Source organism: Panthera tigris, chromosome A2, assembly GCF_018350195.1.
Source record: "Panthera tigris isolate Pti1 chromosome A2, P.tigris_Pti1_mat1.1, whole genome shotgun sequence".
Lineage (NCBI taxonomy): Eukaryota > Metazoa > Chordata > Mammalia > Carnivora > Felidae > Panthera > Panthera tigris.
The window spans coordinates 134749886-134773025 of NC_056661.1; the positions used below are offsets into that span (position 1 = coordinate 134749886).

At 39.1% G+C, this 23140-nt stretch overlaps 1 protein-coding gene across 8 annotated transcripts in view; it reads right to left on the bottom strand.

Annotated features, from left to right (window-relative positions):
- CTTNBP2 (cortactin binding protein 2) overlaps positions 1 to 23140 on the bottom strand; it is a 170082-nt gene that overhangs the window by 81308 nt on the left and 65634 nt on the right. For all 8 annotated transcript variants that reach the window (XM_042970583.1, XM_042970631.1, XM_042970577.1 and 5 more), the window contains one exon: positions 5485 to 5709. In XM_042970583.1, the coding sequence (XP_042826517.1) occupies positions 5485 to 5709 (225 nt within the window). The remainder of the gene's footprint in view (positions 1 to 5484; positions 5710 to 23140) is intronic.

The window sequence follows — 23140 nt, forward strand, 5'->3', positions numbered from 1 at the left end:
ATATACACAGGTTATAGAGTTCTAGCTGATTTTGTCATATTATTGTCTGAGTTGAATCTACTCACAACCACTTTCAAGTAGTGGCCAACTTCTGCATGAGCACACCAACCCCTTTTGCAAAACGCAGTGGATTGTGTGGAAGAGCTTAGAAGAGCTAAGACAGCTTCACTGGTAGTGAGGAAGTGGGTGGTTGCTCCAGGAATAGCACCCAGACTGGAAGCCATGAATGAAGAAGCACCAAACAACTGTTTTTACAGAATGAAAGGGAAAACTATGTAGGTGGGAGCAGAGCAGTAATGTAAAGTCAATTTGTTCTAATTCCAAGTAGAAAACAGAGAGGAAAGCAATTATGGTCATTTGTAAAATAAGAAAGTAGAGTGCATGTTTGTTACAACCACAAAATACTCTTACGACATTTAACTATATTCCTCATTGGGCCCCCAAATCATTCAATGTTCACTGCATCCTTGTCCCCTTCTCCACCTGGTCACCTCCACCCATCTGCCCAATCCTGGTCAACAAATACGTAACAATAAGATACATTACAAGATTGTTTTTCCTCATAGGAGCTGTAGTTACCAGTCAGCAGTTTGGGCTCTGCAGTTCTCATCTGCCCATTCCTTTTGATCTAGAGTCTCAAGAGAGGGAGGGTAAGACATGGATCAAGTTAATTACCTTCTCTTCTAAATCTCTGCTCAGAACCACAGGCCTCAGTCTCCAGTTTCCCCCACTGCCCCCACCCCTGCTTAATACTCACTCTGCAATGCTCCTGGGGAGTCAAAATCAATTATACAGAAAAAGATTCATGAGGCGCCTGGGTGACTCAATTGATTAAGTGTCCAACTTTGGCTCAAGTCATGACCTCATGGTTCATGAGTTCAAGCTCCATGTCAGGCTCTGTGCTGACAGCGCAGAACCGGGAGCCTGCTTCAGATTCTGTGTCTCCCTCTTTCGGCCCCTCCCATACTCAAACTCTGTCTCTCACTCTCCAAAATAAATAAATATTAAAAAAATTTTTTCTTTAAAATAAAAAAAACTCATGAATGAACTAAAAATTCATGTACAAAACATGCTAAATATTCTTCCTAAAAAATATTATTTAGATGATTATGTTATTCTTGAAAGTCTAGAAAGCACCTTGAAATTAAATTGTATTTCCATTGTAAAAAGTGACGATTTTAGGGAAAAGATATTTGCAAATGACATATCAGACAAAGGGCTAGTATCCACAATCTATAAAGAGCTCACCAAACTCCACACCCGAAAAACAAATAACCCAGTGAAGAAATGGGCAGAAGACATGAATAGACACTTCTCTAAAGAAGACATCCGGATGGCCAACGGGCACATGAAAAGATGTTCAACGTCACTCCTCATCAGGGAAATACAAATCAAAACCACACTCAGATATCACCTCACGCCAGTCAGAGTGGCCAAAATGAACAAATCAGGAGACTATAGATGCTGGAGAGGATGTGGAGAAACGGGAACCCTCTTGCACTATTGGTGGGAATGCAAATTGGTGCAGCCACTCTGGAAAACAGTGTGAAGGTTCCTCAAAAAATTAAAAATAGATCTACCCTATGACCCAGCAATAGCACTGCTAGGAATTTACCCAAGGGATACAGGAGTGCTGATGCATAGGGGCACTTGTACCCCAATGTTTATAGCAGCACTTTCAACAATAGCCAAATTATGGAAAGAGCCTAAATGTCCATCAACTGATGAATGGATAAAGAAATTGTGGTTTATATACACAATGGAGTACTACGTGGCAATGAGAAAGAATGAAATATGGCCCTTTGTAGCAACGTGGATGGAACTGGAGAGTGTTATGCTAAGTGAAATAAGCCATACAGAGAAAGACAGATACCATATGTTTTCACTCTTATGTGGATCCTGAGAAACTTAACAGAAACCCATGGGGGAGGGGAAGGGAAAAAAAAGAGGTTAGAGTGGGAGAGAGCCAAGGCATAAGAGACTCTTAAAAACTGAGAACTGAGGGTTGATGGGGGGTGGGAGGGAGGGGAGGATGGGTGATGGGTATCGAGGAGGGCACCTTTTGGGATGAGCACTGCGTGTTGTATGGGAACCAATTTGACAATAAATTTCATATATTGAAAAAAAAAAAGTGACCATTTTATAATGAAGTAGAGAGTACTGAATACAAGTGATAGAACCAAGTACAATTATCATTCAGAGGAAGAAAAAGGCATACGAAATAAATTAAAACAAATAAATTGATTGTTCTTTTCTGGCTCGTTTGTCATTTCCTTGGTCGTCTGGCACCTGCAACTCCTTCCTATGTCAGGAGAATTTTCCACCTTATGGTTCTCTGTAGAAGCTAAATATGCCCCATAGCTGCCTTCCCAGTCTTCCTCATCACCAGGGAGAGGGCGTGGGGCCTAAGCTTGGCCAATCAGATGCATCTGCTCTTAGGCTCTAACTTGGAGGTGAGTGATGTGAAGAAGCAGGGCCAGGGGAGGCAACACTCAAGACCTAGAGCATGATGGCAGTCATGCTGGCATCAGCAGGCTACAGTATTCACCTCTCACCAGCAGAAGCCTCACCCACTGCGGACGTGACTGACAGTGAGCAGTTGTCAGTGATGCTAGGTGATTAAGACCTGGTCCCCTAGCTTTCCCAGCTGCACTCTACCATGCTTAAGCCAACCTAAACACGTGCTTAACTCTGTGAATGCTGGCTTCACCTGCTCACAACTAAGAATCCTGCCTGGAACATTTAGTGCCTTGCAACCTACCTGATCATACTAAGCTGCGACCAAAACAATCTATAGCTGATACACAGAGCTACTATTAGTTTTTGCACTCATTAAAAACAAAAATTACTCCCTTCTGAATATTCCCAGGCTTCTGACTTTTAAAGGCTCTGCTCAAATTAAAAAGTCTTTCCTATTTCAGGCCTAGAAATATTTAAGTATGAACAAATTATTGAAAATAAATTAGGATAGAAATTCCATTAACAGGTGATGCACATGATAAGTAATAAAAACCAAAATATTATTGCACCCTAGGTTACTGGCTCTAAACAGAAAGTAGATTACTGGAGGCAAAGTTCCCCACGATGATCACTCATTAGCTTATTCAAAGTGGCTTTACGGGCTCAGTCCATTTGCCAAATTGACTCTTGCCCAAATTTTCCTGGCACACAAATTGCCAAACAGTTAACCCTCCTATTAGTAGTCTCAGCAGGAATCAATGCATGAATGAGCACGGAGCCTCTTCTCCCGCCTCGAAAGGCCAACCAGAGCAGTGTTCAGGCCAAATGTCTTCGAATTACCAAAGAGCTATGTCCAGTGTCTGATAATAAATACTTGAATTGTAGATAATGGGACCTTTGCTTTCCCCAACCTCTGCTCTGGCAGTAGTTTAAAGAACTGGCTTCATTTAAAATAATGGATTTTTTGTCTTACTGCTTTTAGATTTCTAAAGCTGCAATTTATTCTATCTGCAAGAGAAGTGAAGATGTTTTGTTAAAATATTTACTTCCAGGGGTAAAGGTGACAGGTAATTTTGTTGTTAAAAAGATGACTTTGGTGTTTCTGCTCTTATCAGTCCATGTGATATTTTATTTTCTTTCTAAGTAAAGATTCAGGATAAGAGTACAAAATATAACTCTTCTCACATGCTACAGTCTACCAGAATAGAATATCCTTTATGGATAAAGAGTAGCACTGCCTATCAGAGCAACCCTTCACTGAGCCTACACAGGCCAATGAATTCGGCCATAAAGGACGCCTGTATCCCCGTTATACATGGGAGACAGATCACTGGCTCATTTCGTATTAGCCTCGTAGGACCCATAGGACAGAAACAATTTCCTTTCACTCCCAGCCAGGTTGGAAATGACCCAGTCATTCAGAAACAAACAGGATGTAAGTTGATTAAAAAAAAAAAAATCAGCTAGATAATAAAATCTTTGATTCAACTCAAAATGAGTTTCTTCCTTTTTCTCTTATAAGAGAAATGATAGATAAAATGCAAAACTGAAGTAAAATTTAGGAGAGCACCCATTTTTATACATTAAATGCAAATTATAGGGAAAACAAAATATTTTCTTGATTTTTGATAACGCAGCATAAAACCCAGCAGAAATACTTTATTATGAAATAGTTCATTTGACACGTTAAGAACATAATTGAAATGTGTCTCATCCAAGAAATACAAATGAGCTTCAGTGACGTCAGCTGAAATATACTGGCTCCTGCTTATGCGGTTCCTAGGGATTTCTGAAAATCTCCAGAGACCTCAGTGGTTGTCTGCAGGGCTTTGTAGAGGGTTTGCAAAGTCCAGAGTAAAACTGATTTTGCCTCACATCCATGGAAAGCCTTCTTATTCTTCCGTACTATTTTACTCAGTACTTTAGTTTTCTACTATGTGACATCCTGAGGAAGAGGTTTGCTTTCATTCAACACTTCTACCAGAACATTAGCACACATATGTCAATGCAAATATATAATTACCTGGAAAAAACCACACACATTAAATTACAGTATATCATAAATATTTACAGTATGCCACATTCAGTTTAATCACCAACCAGGTGTTACATGTGAACTACACCAGGTTCTCCAAAAAGGACAAATAGAAGAAACACTTAAATGCATGCTTTAATAATGGCTGGAAGAACAGATTACTTTAAATTCTAATCATACTAGACTTCGTTAGCTTCTCTGACTTCCTTACTCTCTCCTAATAAATGGTATCAGTAGTCTTGGCAGCCTATTAGAAGGGCAAAATTTCAACCTCTATTTCCTTATGGCTGATTGCAGTAAGTTTTTATCACTTAGAACTCTTTGAAGCATGCACTCAAGTACAATAAATACATGTGTATGTTGGTGGGGGAGGTGAGAAGGGAGGAGGAGGTTGGTTTAAATGAAACACATGTGAGCAGGAGCCTGGAGGTCTGCAGCGGACACAGCCATCAGACCCCAGGGGCAAGTTTGAGACTAACCAGGACTTCAAGATGATATGTTGTGAGATTGCATACACCACACAAATTTCATTCTATTCTCCTCATGCTAATTTCATTTTCCAAAATCATCATTTAAAAAAGTAATTTCTAGTTGCAAAGAAATATTTGAGACAGAAGCTGGATGAATAAGTTGGGGACACCGCCATTTGATCAGAGTTCTGGTTGCAATCCTGGATATCCCACCTAGCAGTTAAATGTATCTTATGGCACTAGAAAAGTCCAGGAAAAAAAAAAAGCATATTTTAAAGAAAGCATCAAAGTAACCATTATGGGAAACATACGTTCTTTGTTATACTTATTTTATAGCTTAGTGTTATTTTTGAGTTATATTTGAAAAGGGCCACCAGAATCTGTCGGCATTTTGTATTTCTAAGCATTTATCCCAACCCTTCTTGAAAATAACATTTAAGAGCAAACAACAACTTTGGAGATGGTTTCTTTATTCTGCGCTGTATTGTAAGAAACATGACTGTTTGAAAGTCTCAATACCTTCTTTTGTCTGCTCTCAGCAGCAGCCAGCTGTGTGGACATCCTTTCTTGCATCTTTCTGCAGTGGGCCATGACTGCTTCAAGGATGGAGAGGGGGTTGGTGCAAACTGGCTTCTTCTCTTTATCGCCAGCACCTGCTTCATAGTCTCTCTGTAGTGCCAAGAATGGGTCATTTAAATTAAATCTCCCATACCGTTCCTGGATAAATACTTCTTTCCTGCGAGCCTAGAACAAAATCAGAGGGACATATTGAAGAAAGAAATAAAAATATACAGAAAGATATTTATAAGAAGGTTTTGTGATTACTTTTCCAAATGGTATTCAATAGAGCTGTTTTTGAGTAATGGCTTATGTAAGATGTCAGGCAGTGAGAGACAAGTGAGGAGAATGTGACCCCAATCCCTGACTAGCTTGGCATGCCATTCAGCCTACTTTCAAGCTTTCTTCCTTTAAGAATGTCTTTTAAATTACAAATGATGCAAATACAGCTTTTTCCCATGATGCTCACTCCTTCAGGGATCTGTATTTTAGGTGCAGTCTTTCCTAATTTAAAGTAAAATGAGAAATACCAACAATTAAAATAACTTTTAGCAGAAGTTCAAAAATAAAATCATCTCTATCCTGATAGAACTTGTTTCACATGATACTCATCAAGTTAACTCACAAAATATAAATCTCCTCCAAGTTTTGTATAGCCAGAAAGAATTTATAAGGATATTTGCTAGAGAAGAAAATACTTCATGAAATCTTTATGTCAAAAAGTCACAACATTCATATTTCGTGAAGTTTGACTAAATTACCACAAACCTCCAGAAGATTCAAGAAAATGCAAATATCTCTCATTGTTGAAAGGCATTAAAATATAGTTCACAGAGTCCCAGAAAAGAACACAACCTCATTTTACTCTCAATGTTAGTCCATCAGTGTCAAAGTTAATTTCGCATCCACATGGCACTAAATGCAATTTTCTATAATTAGCCTACAACAGTCTTTGCATAAAATGGAAAATAGCAGTGGAAATATATTAAAACTAGCAACATTTTCCTAACTCGGGTCATGGGGAATAGCCACTAGAAAACAATTATTCTATGTCACGGTCAGTGAGAAAACTAAATTACTTTCCAATAAATCAAGCTAATTATCCAAAATGTTAAATGTGTTTTCTAAAGAAATATTACATAAATTTCCTCACTTTAAAAGTAACTGCATTGAACAACTAGACTTTTCCATTTTTAGACCACTGTCAGCAAGCCAACAACTAGATAAACACCAGTGCAAATGACAAATGGGAAAATCTAATGTTTCTTTCCCTATTACCAAATTAGATTAAGAAATACAGTTTACAAAAAGCCCAACTTCACGGTTAAAATTAAGCTACCTTCAGAGGATCATTTTAAACTTAAAAGTCAACACGATTTAGGAGTCCAAAAGCATTTGATATTTCTAGATTCTTCAAATTCAATTATGTGATCAATACACTGAGTATCACTTCCAAGGTGTAATTTCCAAAGCGATTTCATTCTGCCTTCACTTTTCTCTTAATTTTCATTCAACATAGTAATTCACCCCCCACCCCTGGATGAAAACTTGAGATGCCCCTATGGTTTTTCTCTTACTTTTTTTTTTCCTTTTACTTTTCTCTAATACAAGTCCTGTTGTCATTTTAAGACATAAACCAGTCTCAATTTGATTAGAATATCCAACCTGAGTGGTATGACCTCTTCCCTTCCCCAGCTAGGATCTGCTACAAGTTAACATGTACCACGTGGGAAAGGAGGACTTATGAAAACCTCTCTCCCTTTACACACATCTGCTCCCCCTCTTTCTAATAAGTGGTTCTCCAATAAGTAGTTCTCTCTGTGTTGGAAGGGACAGGAGGTAGATGATAAAGATGGAGGTGAAGGGAGCAGGAACATTCTATGTGACTGGTTCAGTTGGAAGACTAGCCTTACCGAGTATGGTGAATAGTTAAAGCCTGCTTTTCCCTATGAAGTACTCGGTGACTTTAGAGGCCACCGTCTCCTCTCCCACTGCTGGGTCTCTTCAGTCATAGTTTCCCTCAATGCAGGTCATAAATTTAGGACTGACTACATAATCTGCAAGGCCCACTATACAATGAAACATAGAGCTCTTTGTTCAAAAATTACAAATTTCAAGATGGTAACAGCATACCATTTAAGCAAGCAGGAGGCCTTCCTAAGTGCATGGCCCTCTGCAACTGCACGAGTCGTACACTCAGGAAGCCAGCTTGCATACACTCCTTATGTAGCATCTAGAATCTAGTTTTTGCCAACTGAGGTGCCATGTTCTCCAGACTTGTCTACTGAACAGGACCTGAATCAATCTCATTCCCACTCTTTGGTGCTCATGGCCCAACCCAGTCTATAGGAAACACTCATACATTTTCATCTAAACAAAATGTGGGAGTACAAGATGACAGGACACCCAGTTGGTAATCTCTGTTATGGGAAGAGTCTAGTCACTCTGAGCCTAGTAGGGCTGTCTTCTCTTAAACCTTTTGCTTTGAGCTCCTTTCAAGTAGGGGCATTTTTATTCAGCTGACATGCTTTCAACCCACCATAGAACAGACAGTGGGTATGTAATGTATTCTTGCTGCGCAGATAAATGTAGCATCCAACAGACTTAGGAAAATATAATTTGCAACCCAGAGCCCTCTAAGGAAAGAGCTCATGCCATTTTCCCTGTTCGAGGGAGTCAAGTTTCTTCCCAAAGGGATAATCTTACCAGGAACCTGGGGAGTAAGTCAGGCCAATGTCAGACTCCTCTATGCAGAACTAATTCCTAAGAAAATGATGACCAAGTAGTAGTTTACCCAATGCCTGAGGCAGAATTAGGGGATCCCAGGAAGGACTCAATTAACTCTCCAATCTAAAACAAGGCAAGAGCAGTTTCAGGAAAACCACAGTGGGTAGCAGCTGGTTTTCTATGGTTCATGATTCTTTGTACTAACTACACCCCAAATCTGGATTGTATCTAATAGAGGCATTCTGCTTACCACAGAACTGTTAGAATACCTTTCTAAGGAAACCTCAGTCACTTTTCTGCTTACAGCCCTCAGTGCTTCCATATCCACTGTTAAGCAAACCCCCCCCCCGCCACACACACACACACACACACACACACACACACACACACACACACACACCTATGCCTTTGTCCATGTGATGCTGGCAGGTTGGGACACCTTCCCCTCCTTAGCCCAGGTAACTTCCCACTAACCACTAACCCTCCCTGCTACCTCCTCCTCTTTTGCCCATCTCAAGTTTTAGAGTTTAGCTTAATTTGGATTTAGGCAGGCATCTATAACTGAACACCTGCCCAAACCAATTGAAATTGCCTAATTTTACCCATTTTTTCAACTATTAAATGCTAATTCCTTTAACATTCTTGAAAAAATGCTTACCTTTTTCAGGACATGTTAGTTTATAACACACTATTTAATTCTTAAAGTACTAAGTTACTTTTGGTAAGGGCAGGTCAACAATACATACAAGTTTTAATATTTAAGGAGATCATGTAACAAAAAATGGCTTGATGTTTCTAATACTGGGTATGAAGAGGCCTTTCCCTAAAAAAAGTAAAAGCTGAATGTGCAGATAACTTCTTGGTTTATGCATCAGAATTACTTGAGAATGAAATGCATTTCAGGAAAATGAGTCATTATAAAGACACAGACTATAATTATGAAAACAGGCTTTTAAAGGAACCCTTAAACCTAGCTACCTTGATAAAAATATAATTTCAATCATAATCTGAGGTTTTATAAGATCTTGTCAAGAAATAAAGAAAAACATGGCCATTATTAGAAGAAGATTTGACAAAGTGTTCTTACTTTTGGCTTTCATTGTTTGACGAGACCAAATGAACTAGATTACACCTGATTAGTAATAATACAAGGAAAAAAACTTAAATATTCAACTTGTCCCAGAGCATGTAACTTCCTTAGGAAAAAAATCTAAAACATGCATTGTGGGGCACAATTAAAACATACCACCAATTAATTTTAAAAAACATTTAAAAACATATGGCTGGGGAGGCACCTGGGTGGCTTAGTTGGCTGAGTGTCCAACTTCAGCTCAGGTCATGATCTCATGGTCCGTGAGTTTGAGCCCCACATCAGGCAGGCTCTGTGCTGATAGCTCAGGGCCTGGAGCCTGCTGCAGATTCTGTGTCTCCTGTTCTCTCTGCCCCTCCCCTGCTTGCACTCTGCCACCCTCTCTCAAAATAAATAAACACTAAAAAAATATATAGCTAAAATTATTTTATCTTATGAAAAGTCAAAATGATTTTGTAACATTTAAAAAATACTAATAAAAGATAACTTTTATTGAGACATTATTTATTGCTATGTGTTTTATATTCATTTTCTCTTAAAATTAAGTCCAATAGACAGCCACTATTTTAATTCACATTTTTAAAAATGTTTTAAAGCATTAATACAGATCTAACTGTAAGACTAAGAAATTCTGTCCTCAGCTTGAGCCTACTCAACACAGCTGCCACTATCTTGGGTGCCAATCGCATAAAACCACAAAGGATGGTTGAAATGATGAGCCCAATGTGACAAGATGGACTTTCTCAGGAATAAATAGGAGATCAGTTCTTGAGGTCAAACACAGAAGTATGAAAACCTTAGGGGTTGCGACCAACACTATCTCAAGGAGTGAACAATAAAATGGAAACTGTTGCTCCCCCACATGTCAAGCCAGCAACTCATTTCCAAGCTTCGTTAATTAATAGAAAAAAGAGATCAGAACTAGACAATTCCTGGACTACTGGGCTCACTTCTGGGTGAAATATTTAAATAACGATCAATACAAAAAGGACCTGAGAACAGAACTGAATTGTAAGAGTAGAAGGAAAACAGGAATGCTTAAAAGGATTTACAGAGGCATGACTGCATTCTTTCAGTATCTGAAGGCATCTCGGTTTAAAGAGGTATTTACTCCCAAACAATACAATGATAGCCACGATAATAAAAAAAAATTTCAAGGGCCAAAGCTGTTCTAGAGATACAATAAGCTGCATTGGACTGGAGTGAAATCTGTGTCTCTGGCTGTGTTTCAAATGTAGGCTGAAAAAACATGTGGTAGAAATGGGGTCCAGGGGTCTCAAAGATCAGGAAGATCACTGACTTCCACACTGTCACACTCCTCTCAAACCCCGAAATACTACTATTCCAATTCAAGAGGGATGGAAAATACATTGAGATTCTTCCAAACAGCCAACATAAAAATTTACCTATCTTACGCTAAATTTAACTTATTGGAAAAGATTTCAAGTATACCTAGACAAAAAAAAAAAAAAAAATGAAGCGCTCTTCTAAGAAAGGGAAAAAAAAATCCCACTTGTAACTAAAAGGGAATGGGAAGCCAGAGATAAGCCATGTCCTCAGAGCTCACTCTCACTCTAAGAGGGGCAGAAAATGTAGGAGTTTGTTTATGCCTTCATATACAATGCACACGCACACACACAGAGCAGGTAGATGGATGGCAGAGGGTAAACCAGCAATGTTTTGCAACCCAGTCACTGCCCTTCACTGATTGCAAAGTCTTAGAAATTCACCAGCCAGGAACAAAATATAACCCCATGGATTATTTATTAAATGCCAAAAAGTCTGAAAAGTTCATTTCACTATATGTGGCAAGACACACACAGCGCACAGAAATGAAGGCGTGCCAGGGTGTCACATGATCTGCCACACCACACTCGAGCAGCAAGTCAAAGAGGCCTATTTTTTTCCTGCTCTTTCTCTTCCGGCCCTCTTTCCTCAACCTTTCTGCCAACTAGTGTTGTACCTGCTCATAAAGATAATAACCTGAATGTGTGGAAACTGTCATGCCAGGAATATACATAATGTGTATGATGAATCATATATCAAGACAGACTTAGATTTGATTCCTAAGGCTAAAATTTACAAGTGATACTTCAATAAACCACCAGTTTTCTCTCAGAAACGTAGACCAGTCTAACAGAATCCATGAAATGGCTTGGTTTCACACAAATCTCTCAGAAGTAACCTTCCAACTCTTTGATCACATATGCCACTTTCCATCTAGCACACATCCATCAGTGCTCATCTCGGCCAGATAACGTGACCCATGCACACCCGTAAAAATAAGATTACCTTTATTCCCTAACTGGCTCAAGAAAGGCACACAGTGCCACACTGTCCTGTTCTCTTGCTCAGAGTAGACATTATTAAGTTACCAATACACTGGAAGCTGAATCCAGGGAAAGACTCACAATTTGTCCTAATTCATACCTCCAGGCAGCCACCACCCATCAATCAGAAGTGGGACACAGATGAACCTACCTGCCAACTCTGCCATAGGCATTTAATTGCTACAGTTAGCTGTATCTTTAACTATACTAGACAGTTAAAACCACACCTTTTATGCCTCTGTAACTTAACCACGAGTAGAATACTCCACACATACCAGTTAGTTACTTACGGTTAAAAGAAGTAATCATTTCTGTAACTGGGGACTGTTAATTATAAATGAGCTTTTCATATAAGAAACCAGAATCATTTTATGTTTTAATTTAAAATTTTTTTAATGTTTATTTATTTTTGAGAGAGAGAGAGAGAGAGAGAGAGAGAGAGAATGAATGTGAGTGGGGGCAGAGCAGAGACACAGAGGTAGACACAGAATCCGAAGCAGGCTCCAGAATCTGATGTGGTGCTCAAACTCACGGACTGTGAGATCATGAGCTGAGCTGAAGCTGGACGCTTAATCAACTAAGCCACCCCAGCACCGCAAAACAAAATAATTTTAAAGCCTTCATGAAAGAGGCACTATTAAATTTCATGAAAGACGCATTATTCAACAATAAAAAAACTATCCAAAAATTTATTAATATTTGAACTATTTTATATTTTTATATAAAATAATACATGTTCACTATGCAATGTGGGAAAATACTATTAAGGGAGGAAAACTACCACCCATAATTCAATTGTCAGAAGACAGTCACTATCAAGTTTGCCTTACATTCTACAAATTATTTTAAGCATGTATTAAAAATAGTTATCAAGGACCTAAGCAAATATGTTTAAGTAGCCTTTCCCATTTAATTTGCTATTTCCCATTTCAATAATTTATATCAATATTTTTAATAGTATTGCATAAATCTAACATATTTAAGAAAATCTCACTGTTTATCACTTAGTTTTTGATTGTTCTAACATATGTGGAGGTAACCCCCTGGTAACACTTATTAGAGAAATCCATTGTGGTATTATATCCATTATTCTTTACTGAATTAAAGAATCAAAATATTTTGATGATTTCTGAAATTACCAAATTCCTCTTCAGAGAGTTTGCCAATTTATATTCTCACCACCAGCAGTGTTTTTTTTTTTGCATCTGTAGTTATGAGAGATAATGGTCTATATTTTCTTCTTTATTTTTTATCTATCTTTGCCAGTTTGGGGAGTAGAGGACTGCTAACCCCATAAAATGAAATGGGCCATGATGGCCCTGCTTGTATTTTCTGAAAAGGTTTGTGCATATTAACAATATTTATTTTTTGAACGTTTGATAGCTTTTACCAGTGAAGTCATCCAGGCCTGGAGTCTTCCTTTGAAAAAGGTTTTTCCTAATGAATTTTTAAAACAGATATGATACTATTTAGATTTTTTATTTCTTTTAGCAATTTTGTAAGTCATAGTTTTCAAGATATTTGCCCATTTCATCTAGGATGTTCAAGTTGTTTATAGTATTCACATATTATCTCTGTGAAATCTATAGGCTCTGTAGTGATAATCCCTTGTTTTCATGCCCAGTATCGGTGATTTGGGTTCTTTTGTGTTCTTGCTCATGTTAGGAAAATCTCAATTTTCTTTTTCTTTCTTTTCTTTCTTTCTTTCTTTCTTTCTTTCTTTCCTTTTCTTTCTTTCTCTCTCTCTCTCTTTTCCTTCCTTCTTTCCTTCCTTCCTTCCTTCCTTTTAAGTAAGTTCTATGCTCAATGTGGGTCCTGTACTGACAATCTTGAGATCAAGACCATGCTCTACCAACTGAGCCAGCCAGGCGCCCCAGGAATATGTCAATTTTGATAATTTATTTAATTATCCAGATTTGGGCTTCATTAATATTCTCTACTATCTATTTTGTATTTCACTGATTGCTGCTCTTTGACAATTTTTTTTTCCTTCTACTTACTTTGGGTTTACTTTATTCCCCCCTCTTTATAGTTTCTTAAAACAGAACCTTAGGTCATTTTTAGATCTTCCTCCTTTTATTTTTATTTTAATTTTTTAATGTTTATTTATTTTTGAGAGAGAGAGACAGACAGAGCATGAGTGGGCGAGGGGCAGAGAAAGAGGGAGACAGAAACTGAAGCAGGCTCCAGACTCCAAGCTGTCAGCATAGAGGCCAATGTGGGGCTCGAACCCATGAGCAGTGTGATCATGACCTGAGCTGAAGTCGGACACTCAACCAACTGAGCCACCCAGGTGCCCCAGATCTTTCTCCTTTTAAATGCAAGCATTTAGGGGCATCGGGGTGGCTCAGTCAGTTAAGCATTGACTCTTGGTTTCGGCTCAGGTAACGACCTTGGTTCGTGAGTTCAAACCCCACATCTGGCTCCATGCTGACAGCGCGGAGTCTGCTTAGGATTCTCTCTCCCTCTCTCTCTGCCCCACCCCTGCTTGCAATCTCTCTCGAAATAAATAAATGAACTTTCAAAAAAAATAATAAAAATAAATGTAAGCATTTAAAGCAATAAGTTTTTCCCTAAGTACGGTTTGAGGTGTATCTCAAATATTTTGATGCATTTTTGCTGTCATTCCGTTCAAATTATTTTCTAATTTTACTGTGATTTTGTCTTTGACACATGAATTATAGAGGTGTTTTTCTCAGAAGTTTCCAGATATTTGGATGTCTTTTTTTAATGCCTTATCCTTACTGGTTTCTCATTTAACTCTGTTGAGGTTACTGAATACATTCTACAAATGTCAATTAATCAAGATGGTTGGTAGAGTGTGTTATTCATATTTTCTATGTTTTTACTGTTTTTCCCCGAATAACTACTTGTTGTTCTATCAACTACCAAAATAGGTATTAAAATCTGTAATTATGAAATTGTCTATTTTCCCTTTAAATTTACCAATTTTTGCTTCATGTATTTTGAGGCTCTATTACTCGTCACCTAAACATTTATGTCTTTGTGATAAACTGTCCCTTTTATCATTATGAACTGTATTATCTCTACAATACTGGCTCTGTTTTTGAACCTTCCACTGTTTCCTTTATCTTCCTATTCAGAATTTGCCAGTATAAATGTTTAATTTGTACTATTAAATCCTACCAACCAGTAGGACAAGCCTCTTTCACAATATCAGTTTCTAAAAATTCCTTTGTTATACTACCAGCTTATTCTTCTAGATGAAATTTAGAAGTTGATAAAATAAGTCTCAAAAAAAGCAATTATAATTTTGATTGGTATCATGTACAAATTAGACAAACATTTGAAGAAAGAGGCCTTTTTCATAAAACTAAGACTTGCCATTGGAAAATAATCTTGCTGTTGTATCTTCCAAAAGTTTTCTATTTTAAAATCAATTAGCATAAATCTGAGAACAAGAAAATTTTGGCAATATCCCCACTTTCCTAATTATCTCTGTACATATTTTATCTTGATTAAAACTGTTAAAGCAGTTCTCAATCGAGGCTGCTCATCAGAACCACGAGTAACTCTGCAAACAGTTTTCGCCCAACATTCAATGATGACTCTATGAAGATTCCCCTAAGTACTTCAATGCCCCCACCAAGGAGAAGAAGAACCAACTTCTTGCTTCTCTTTACACTGTTATACCATTATTTCCATGCTTAATATCTTAATGCTTATTTCAAACTAGGTAAATCTTTAGGGTATTTATTTTTCAAAGCAGCTTTTGGATGAGAATGTTCTGTTTCTCTGTCAATCTGAGTATGATTTCTATTTCCTTCTTCCACGACCACCACCTGGTCTGGGTGAAAACATTCTTAGGCGATAACTCTCAACACTAGATATTGTTTCTTTGCCTCCTGCATTCAATAGTGCACAGGAGCAAGTCCAAGGCCAGATAGATTTTTCTCCCTTTTTAGGTAAACCTTCCGCTTTTCTGCCCAATTAATTCCTTTTCGAACTTTAAAATTAGTAAGTAACATTTAAGATTATTCCCAGCGTTGGCTGGTATTTTCCTGCCCTACAGATTTTTTAACATAAAGATTCTGCTACATCTCACTTGCAGCAACCAATCGATTTGTTCTGGTGTTTTTCAGGAACATCCATTTTTCTCCTGGTGGATCTCCATTCGCCACCTTCTAAACATACGTATCTTTGTTTCTACTTTATCACTTTAATCCTTTCCTCTGGGTTCTGGGAGAACTTCTTAAATTTGTTATGGATTTCATTTTTCATAATGTTGATTTTTCACTATTAGTGCTAAAACATGCTTCAATTCTCCTAGTGCATTTTAGATTCTAACCACTGTCAGTACTGTCATCCTCACTTTACACAGGAGAAACCTGAAAGGGCCTGAGACAGGTTGTAGAGCCAGGAGCTGTGGAGGCAGTACCCACTCCAGCGATCTGCCTCTGACGGCTACGCTCTCTGTTCCCCAACTCTGCAGCCAGTTCACTCTCCATCACAGTCTGGCTCATCCACCATTCAGTCTCACTCCAAAGTCTATGTTTCCTTGAATTTTAAGACGCAAAGCAGATGGTGTCTAAAAATTACTTTCTAAAATTTACTTGCTTCTCATAATAATTTTGTCAAATGTAGGTCGTTTCTTTGCATTTTAAATGTTAGGTTATCTTCCCTCTTCTTTGCTACAAAATCTTTCATAAGCCTTAGGTTTTTTCTTTTTACTCCATCTTTGGACCAGTAGGAGTTAACCCAGATCTGGTGTTTATCTGTAAGCAGGGCAGGTAGAATCTCTGAGCACCTTTAGTCTCCAGCTGGTTGCCATTAAAATGCTCCTCTAATAGAGGGCAGTGGGCAGACTAGTGCTAACTTACATGGCAGTGCTCCTCTCAGCTCAGAGGGGAGAGGAGAAGTCAGAGCCACAGCCCTGTGAAACAGGTTCCTCTGTTGGGCTCCTCCCGGAGGCCTTGTGTGTCAAGGACAAGGAGTCTCTCTGGCTGCACCTGCCCAGGAGGGACGAGAGCATGTCTGTGCCAACGTCTGTGCTGGCAGAGTATCAGGGGGTGGCACTGATGTCCAAGACAGCTTTCCTGGCAATGCCGCTTTCTAGTGCTTCTCCTTCACACTTGTGGAAGAGATTTCTGGTGGCAACTCCCTAACCTATTGCATAGTCTGCCCTCGCCTCTCCAGATCCAGGTAGGTACCAGCTGGCCGGCTCTTACCAAGTTACAGGTCCGCCTCCCGAAGAGCATCACAGGGTCCAGGAAGTGAGTCAACGTTCATTTATGCCTCAGTCTGGTCATATGATCATTGCATATAGCAGGTATTCCTTTAGGACATGGGTAGTGCAGCAGTGGAGACAGTGGGCTCAGAGATCACACAAAATGGGTTTGATAAACTCTGCTACTTCTATGTAACCTTGGGCTGTTTATTTTACTCCCCTCGGTCTTTACCAGTAACGAGAGGATAACAGAGGACCCAATCCGGGGTTCTGGTTTTGTTATTTTGAAGGATTAATGAAATAATGCACGTAAGGCACTTAGCTGGGTACCCGAACAAGAGTAAACATATAATAATTAATAGCTATCATTTTAATGATGACCACTAGTTCTCTCTTGTTTTTGTCTGTTTTTACATCATTTAGGCTATCTCACTGGAGAAATGGGAAGTTGTGAGTCAGATGTCAAGTGCTGAAGTTTCCATTTTAGAGCTGGGGGATTGTCTTCAGGCGTGCAGGCACGCATTTACAATTCTTCTGTCTCTTCTACTGCATCACACCCCTTAAGGAAAAAGCCCTGTGCCCCTAATTGTGCATTATGCTAGAGCCCCCTTCATGGATGTGGAAGGTCAAGCACTGAGGGTGCACTCATGAGATACAGTATATGAAGTAAAACAGAATCAACATGCTATGGATGGAAATGAAATCATCATCCAACATGTACAGAAACACACATAAATACAACACTCTGCTGGCAGAGAAAATAATAATGAATTCTTTTAAGAGATGTGTTTTAAAGGATTACAGAGCAGAAAGCAAAGACAGAACAAAATACATGGAATCCTATTTCAGCATCACCCTTTAACATAAAAAAATCAGTTCTAATGTAAGTCAAATGATGTGTTCTGAAGCACCACATTTAGAGAATGGAGATACTGTTATGCCATTAACTTTATAAGCTCTGCCCTTATTAATGGATGTGTTTTTCAACTTTCAGGGTAAATTTAGATACCACCATGCAGCCTTAAAATAAACAAATCTGCACAAGCCATTCATTTGCTGAAGTTCCAACTCATATTCTTTACGTTTTCTAAAGCTTCTAGATAATGAATAAATTGGCAAAATTTTCCAACAAAGTAAGTAATCCCACCAGAAAACGTATCAACGTTTGTGATATTCTGGGGAACTAGCAAAATAGTCATCTGGTAAAGAGATGACTTAGAACACCCGTAAGAAAATATGCTCCCAATGATTAAAAAGAGTATAATTTTATTTGACCATTGAAAATAAGTGTTTGAAAAAACAAGGCTTCTGTAGTCTGATATTGTCAAGAGAAGCAACTAACCACTCATGGGGACTGAATATTGCTGTACCAAGGAGACCAGCAGGAATTCTGCAGTTACCCGCCACCCCCCCCAACCTCACTTCATGTATACTGGATCACATTCCTGTTTCTGAGAATTCCCAAACAGGTATTCCCCCCACTTTTGTATTATTCACATCATCATGACTGCACAGAAGCATTTTCTTATTAGGCTTTAATCATCTAGGACTTTTGACTCATAACAAGGGGAAAAAAAAAAAAAACCAGCATGAAACATCTTGCCTAAAATGAACCCATAAAGAATTATCCAAACAAACCAGCCAACCTCAGGGGGATGCAAGGTAACTTCCTTGAAATGTTTCAATTATTTCGGGAATAATGTAGTTTGCCAATATGATAATTCCGGAAAGGCCTATTTTTTTTGTGCCTAGAGAAATGAAATGTGGAAACAGCAGTGGGTGGGTGTGGGAACACTGTTAACATAACCAACCCCATCCAAAAATTTTTAAAGTGAAAAACAACGAAATAAAGGCAGTGTCTTATCTGCTGGGGAGAATATAACACATAATGTCTGTGGCAGAGGTTGTAATTAAAAATTTTAAACACAGTCCTTTTCATAACCTAAGAAACATTAGTTGGCTTGGTTATAAATACAATTCCCCAGGACATAGGGAGAGAATACGGGAGAGAGAGCTCTTAGTGCTCAGCCACCTCCCCAACTCCCAACGGGACCAGCCTTGGTCACCGTGGAGTAACTCACCAAACGCAAGAACTGCTGAGCATCTGGAAAACTTAAACAGAAAGCTCTTAATATTCTCACCATCTACCAGCTGAAGATGACTCATTCCATATCAACAACAATCACGGGAAAAGGAATGTCAAGGGTTTGAAAGCAGTCTATTCAAACCCTGCCAGTAATTTTACCACCATTAAACGTTCCCCAGTCCTTGCAAGAATGTATACCTACTGCTACTTCCCACAGCAAACCAGAAATCCACTGCAGTTGCCAGAAAAGGACCACCACATAGATCTTGGGGCAGCCCTGGGAGGAAGCAGAGTCCCAGGAGGCAGACTTCCTCATACGCCTGCAATAAATGTGAGCCCATCGGACAGGTGGCAGATGCACAAACTGTAGGTCAGACACCTCTAGCTACTCTTAAGTCAGAGGACCAGGGACCTATGCAAAGGTGAGGGGAAGACATGATCTTGTTCAAGGAACAGATCTCAGCAGGACAAATGTCATTTGCAGGAATGGGGTGAGAATCCATTTCAGATCACACAACGTTGTCTTCATTGCACACAAAAACGGCTGTGAAATGCTTTATAAACCATCAACTGTAATGCATAGGTTGGTTGGTATTAACATGCAATCATCCATCACAGGCCTAACCATCTCAAATCACGTTGGTGAAAATGCTCAACTATTTATGTTTCTGCTAGACCTTTTCTGTTTACATTACACCATTTATTCAATGAGAGCTCAAGTTATGTCTATGCAAGAGCCATTTTTCTCCAGCAACCAGCTTCCCTGGTCCTATTCCACAGGGCATTTGTGAGCAGAAAGGGAAGGGGGCAGTATACCTTAAATAGTCTCTAATAGAGAATAAATTATAGAATAGTGTAAATATATGCGACACATTATGAAACACTGAACTGTGGCATCTCTTCCAAAGGAGTTTAGACTAAGATGAATGGCAATCATTTCCTGAGTCTCCAACACAATTTATGACTGGCTATGATCAATTTCTGAAAAGAGTAGATATGAACTATATGTTTAAAGTCTATTCTTGTAAGAATCCATTTTGTCTTCTCTAAGCTATGCCACCCACTTTCTCACTGAAAGTGGAGCATGAGTCTGAAAGCCTCTGTGGCCTCAGAGCAGATGACACCACTCATCTGTGTAGGTGGCACATTACAGGGCTCACTGGAACTTGCTGCAGGAAGGAGATTGGGACCCTGCCATTCCCACCCCCTCTATCCTGGAACAGCTACTGAAGGCATCTGTTTCTGTCCTTTAATATCTTCAGTCTCCCATTAATATTCATGGAGAACACAAGGATAGTAAAAATAACAGTTAGGATGGGACTGAGGTCATCACTCTCTGCCAAAACATGTCAGTTCTTAAAACACTGATGAGTTACACAGAAACGTTGATCAGACAGAACTAAAGCCTGTGGTCACAGTCCCTCAGCCAGAGTAGACAACATTACCATTCACACTAAAGGCAATCATGACCTTTCATCCGAATGTCTGTGCTTTATATACAAGATGACGATGCCATTAAACTTCCCAGAAGACATACATCCCTACAAGCAACTGGACTAGGAATGGGGCATCCACACACACTCCTTTACCCATTCCTGGGAGTGCCTGTCTCCCCCCATCTGGCTGGCCAGAAGGAAAGGCCTCGGGTATAATTTAACTTCCTCTATGCTACGACAAATGTTCCAAATAGGAATCACTACACACCAATATTCATAAAAGAGAAGCTGTCAGATACATATGAGGCATCATGATAATGTCTGAGTGGATTTAGTATAGCCATGCATTTAGCAGATCGCTCTAAAATCATATTGTACTTGCCTGTGAATGTACAGACTGTTTTGCCTGCGAAGTCTATTTTTAAATATTGGTACAAGGCACTTGCAGCTGTGTTTGAAAAGTAAAGGATAACATGTACTTGAGATTAAGCCTGTCATCCACAGAAACAATTTCTACTCTATCACATATAAATAACAGTATCAACAGAGTCCACCAAAATGACAAAAGCAAAATCAACCTTTGTAAGAAAAAAATCTTAATAGCCCATTTCCAAAATAATACTTTTTGAAGCTGATTTAGTATGAACAGTCCTAATTTTATTATTTCCCTATGTTAAAATGACTTTAAAAGATTTCACACACAACACATATGATGTACACAACATGCAACCAAATTATTTTTCTTTCAAGGAAGATAATCAAATAAATGCACCTGTAAAGGTGATCTAGGTTACAGTATTTTTGCCATGGTTATGTTGAGTCACAAAATCATGCTAGGAGGCCAAGAGCAAGTGCTCCATGGGTATCTTCTAAGGTCAGGAAATTCATCAGCACCATGACAGACTAACAATCTACCCTAGGATTCATAAGCCCATCAGCCCCTATCTGAGTGGAAGGCCCAAAAACATACTGGAACACACTATGCATAAAGTATTCCTATTCCTTTCCTCTCTTTGTCAAGAACTAGATTTGGAAATAAGAGCAAAGAATTAGAAATCAAACATACAGCCACTGGAAGAAATACTGTCCTCAGAGCTGATACATTATTTGGAGGGAGAAGAGACCCAGGAAGGCATTAGAGCCACTAAACAGCTAAGAGTTTTGCAAAGCATTGGACTGTTCTTCCTTCATCACAAAAGCTTGTCATAGAACAAACACCACTCTTCTTTGGCTTTATGGCCTAGAAGGCTGCCTGTTCCTCACAAGAAATAAACACTTCTCAGTCTGAATTAATTGAAAAATGTTTTTGTTTCACAAAGTAGTAATAAGAACTTACATTTGAACTACTCTTTGGGGATAAAGAGTCTGGATTACTAAATGGTCAAAGAATCCTACTGGTTAGAAAAAGGCTAATGATGTTTCCACATGTAAGTTTTTTGGGTTTTTTGGTAAGATATAATTCTAGCCATGGATGAAATATTTATTGGTTATTACACTTTCACTTTTAATTCAAACACTTAGAAAAAGAGAAAACATAAAAGTGGCTTATTTAAGACTTTAGTCCCCTGTATTCAATCAGAACATTGCCAGTATCCCAGAGCACCTGAATCATGTGGATAAGTAATGGGATCAGAACTCACCATTTCTTGGGGCTCTGGGTGGCTCAGTCAGTTAAGCGTCCAACTTCAGCTCAGGTCATGATCTCACAGTTCGTGAGTCTGAGCCCCACATCAGGGTCTCCACTGACAGTAAGGAGCCTGTTTGGGATTGTCTCTTTCCCTCTCTCTCTGCCCCTCCCCCTGTCTCTCTCTCTACAAAAATAAATAAGCTTTAAAAAAAAAAAAAAAAAGCAAGAAAGAAAGAAAGAAAAGAGCTCACAATTTCTTAATATCCTTGGCTCGAACAGCCATTACCAGAACGCTCCCTCAACATCCTCATGTCCTCGGACTTTATCACGACTCCAAAGAGACCGCATTCTCCCCTAGTTCATCTTCCACTCCCCAAGCACTGTTTCTCTCAATCCAGTGGAAAGCTCATGTTTCTTCAGATGCTTCTTCAGTTACTTCTCTACACAGTAAGCTTGGGTCCATTCAGCATCTGTCATCTGTGCTCTCTCGGAATGCTGAGCAATGCTAAAGCACATTAATAGCTCACTCTGAAGCCAGTACACATTTCAAGCCTCCAAGCTCACCTGGGTCCAAGGAGCCAAGATCACTATGGGTTCAGTGAATCACAGTGGTAAGAAGGAGGTCTATCCTCCAACGTGTCCCTGGTTTCATGGTGGACATGCCAAACCTTCTCTAGGATCCTAACTCACTGTTCTCCGCCTTGTGACATTCACCTTTGCTTTCCTCTTTATTGTGATCTCTTCCCAGTAATCTCAAAGTTCTCCATTTTTACCTTTCTCAAAGGAAACTGTTTCTTTGCCCCTCTAAGGTTGTTAATCCCATCTATGCCTCACCTTGCCTTACTACTTCCTTTTATCTCCAAGCACTACAAATGATCCTCCCTGACCAAAACTACCTCTTCCAGAACCTTACATCCAACTGCCTGCCAAATAGGTTACCCTGGGTGTTCCAGTAAGGCCAAAAAATTCATCAAGTACCAAACTGAACTCTTCATCTTCTCCCCTGGACACCTTTACCTTACATATTCCCTGTCTGGGCTGTGGTACCACCACACTACAAACTCACCTGAGTGTCAACAGAGAAACCACTTTCACTCCTCTCGTACCCACAGCCAATCAGTCCAGGCTCATCA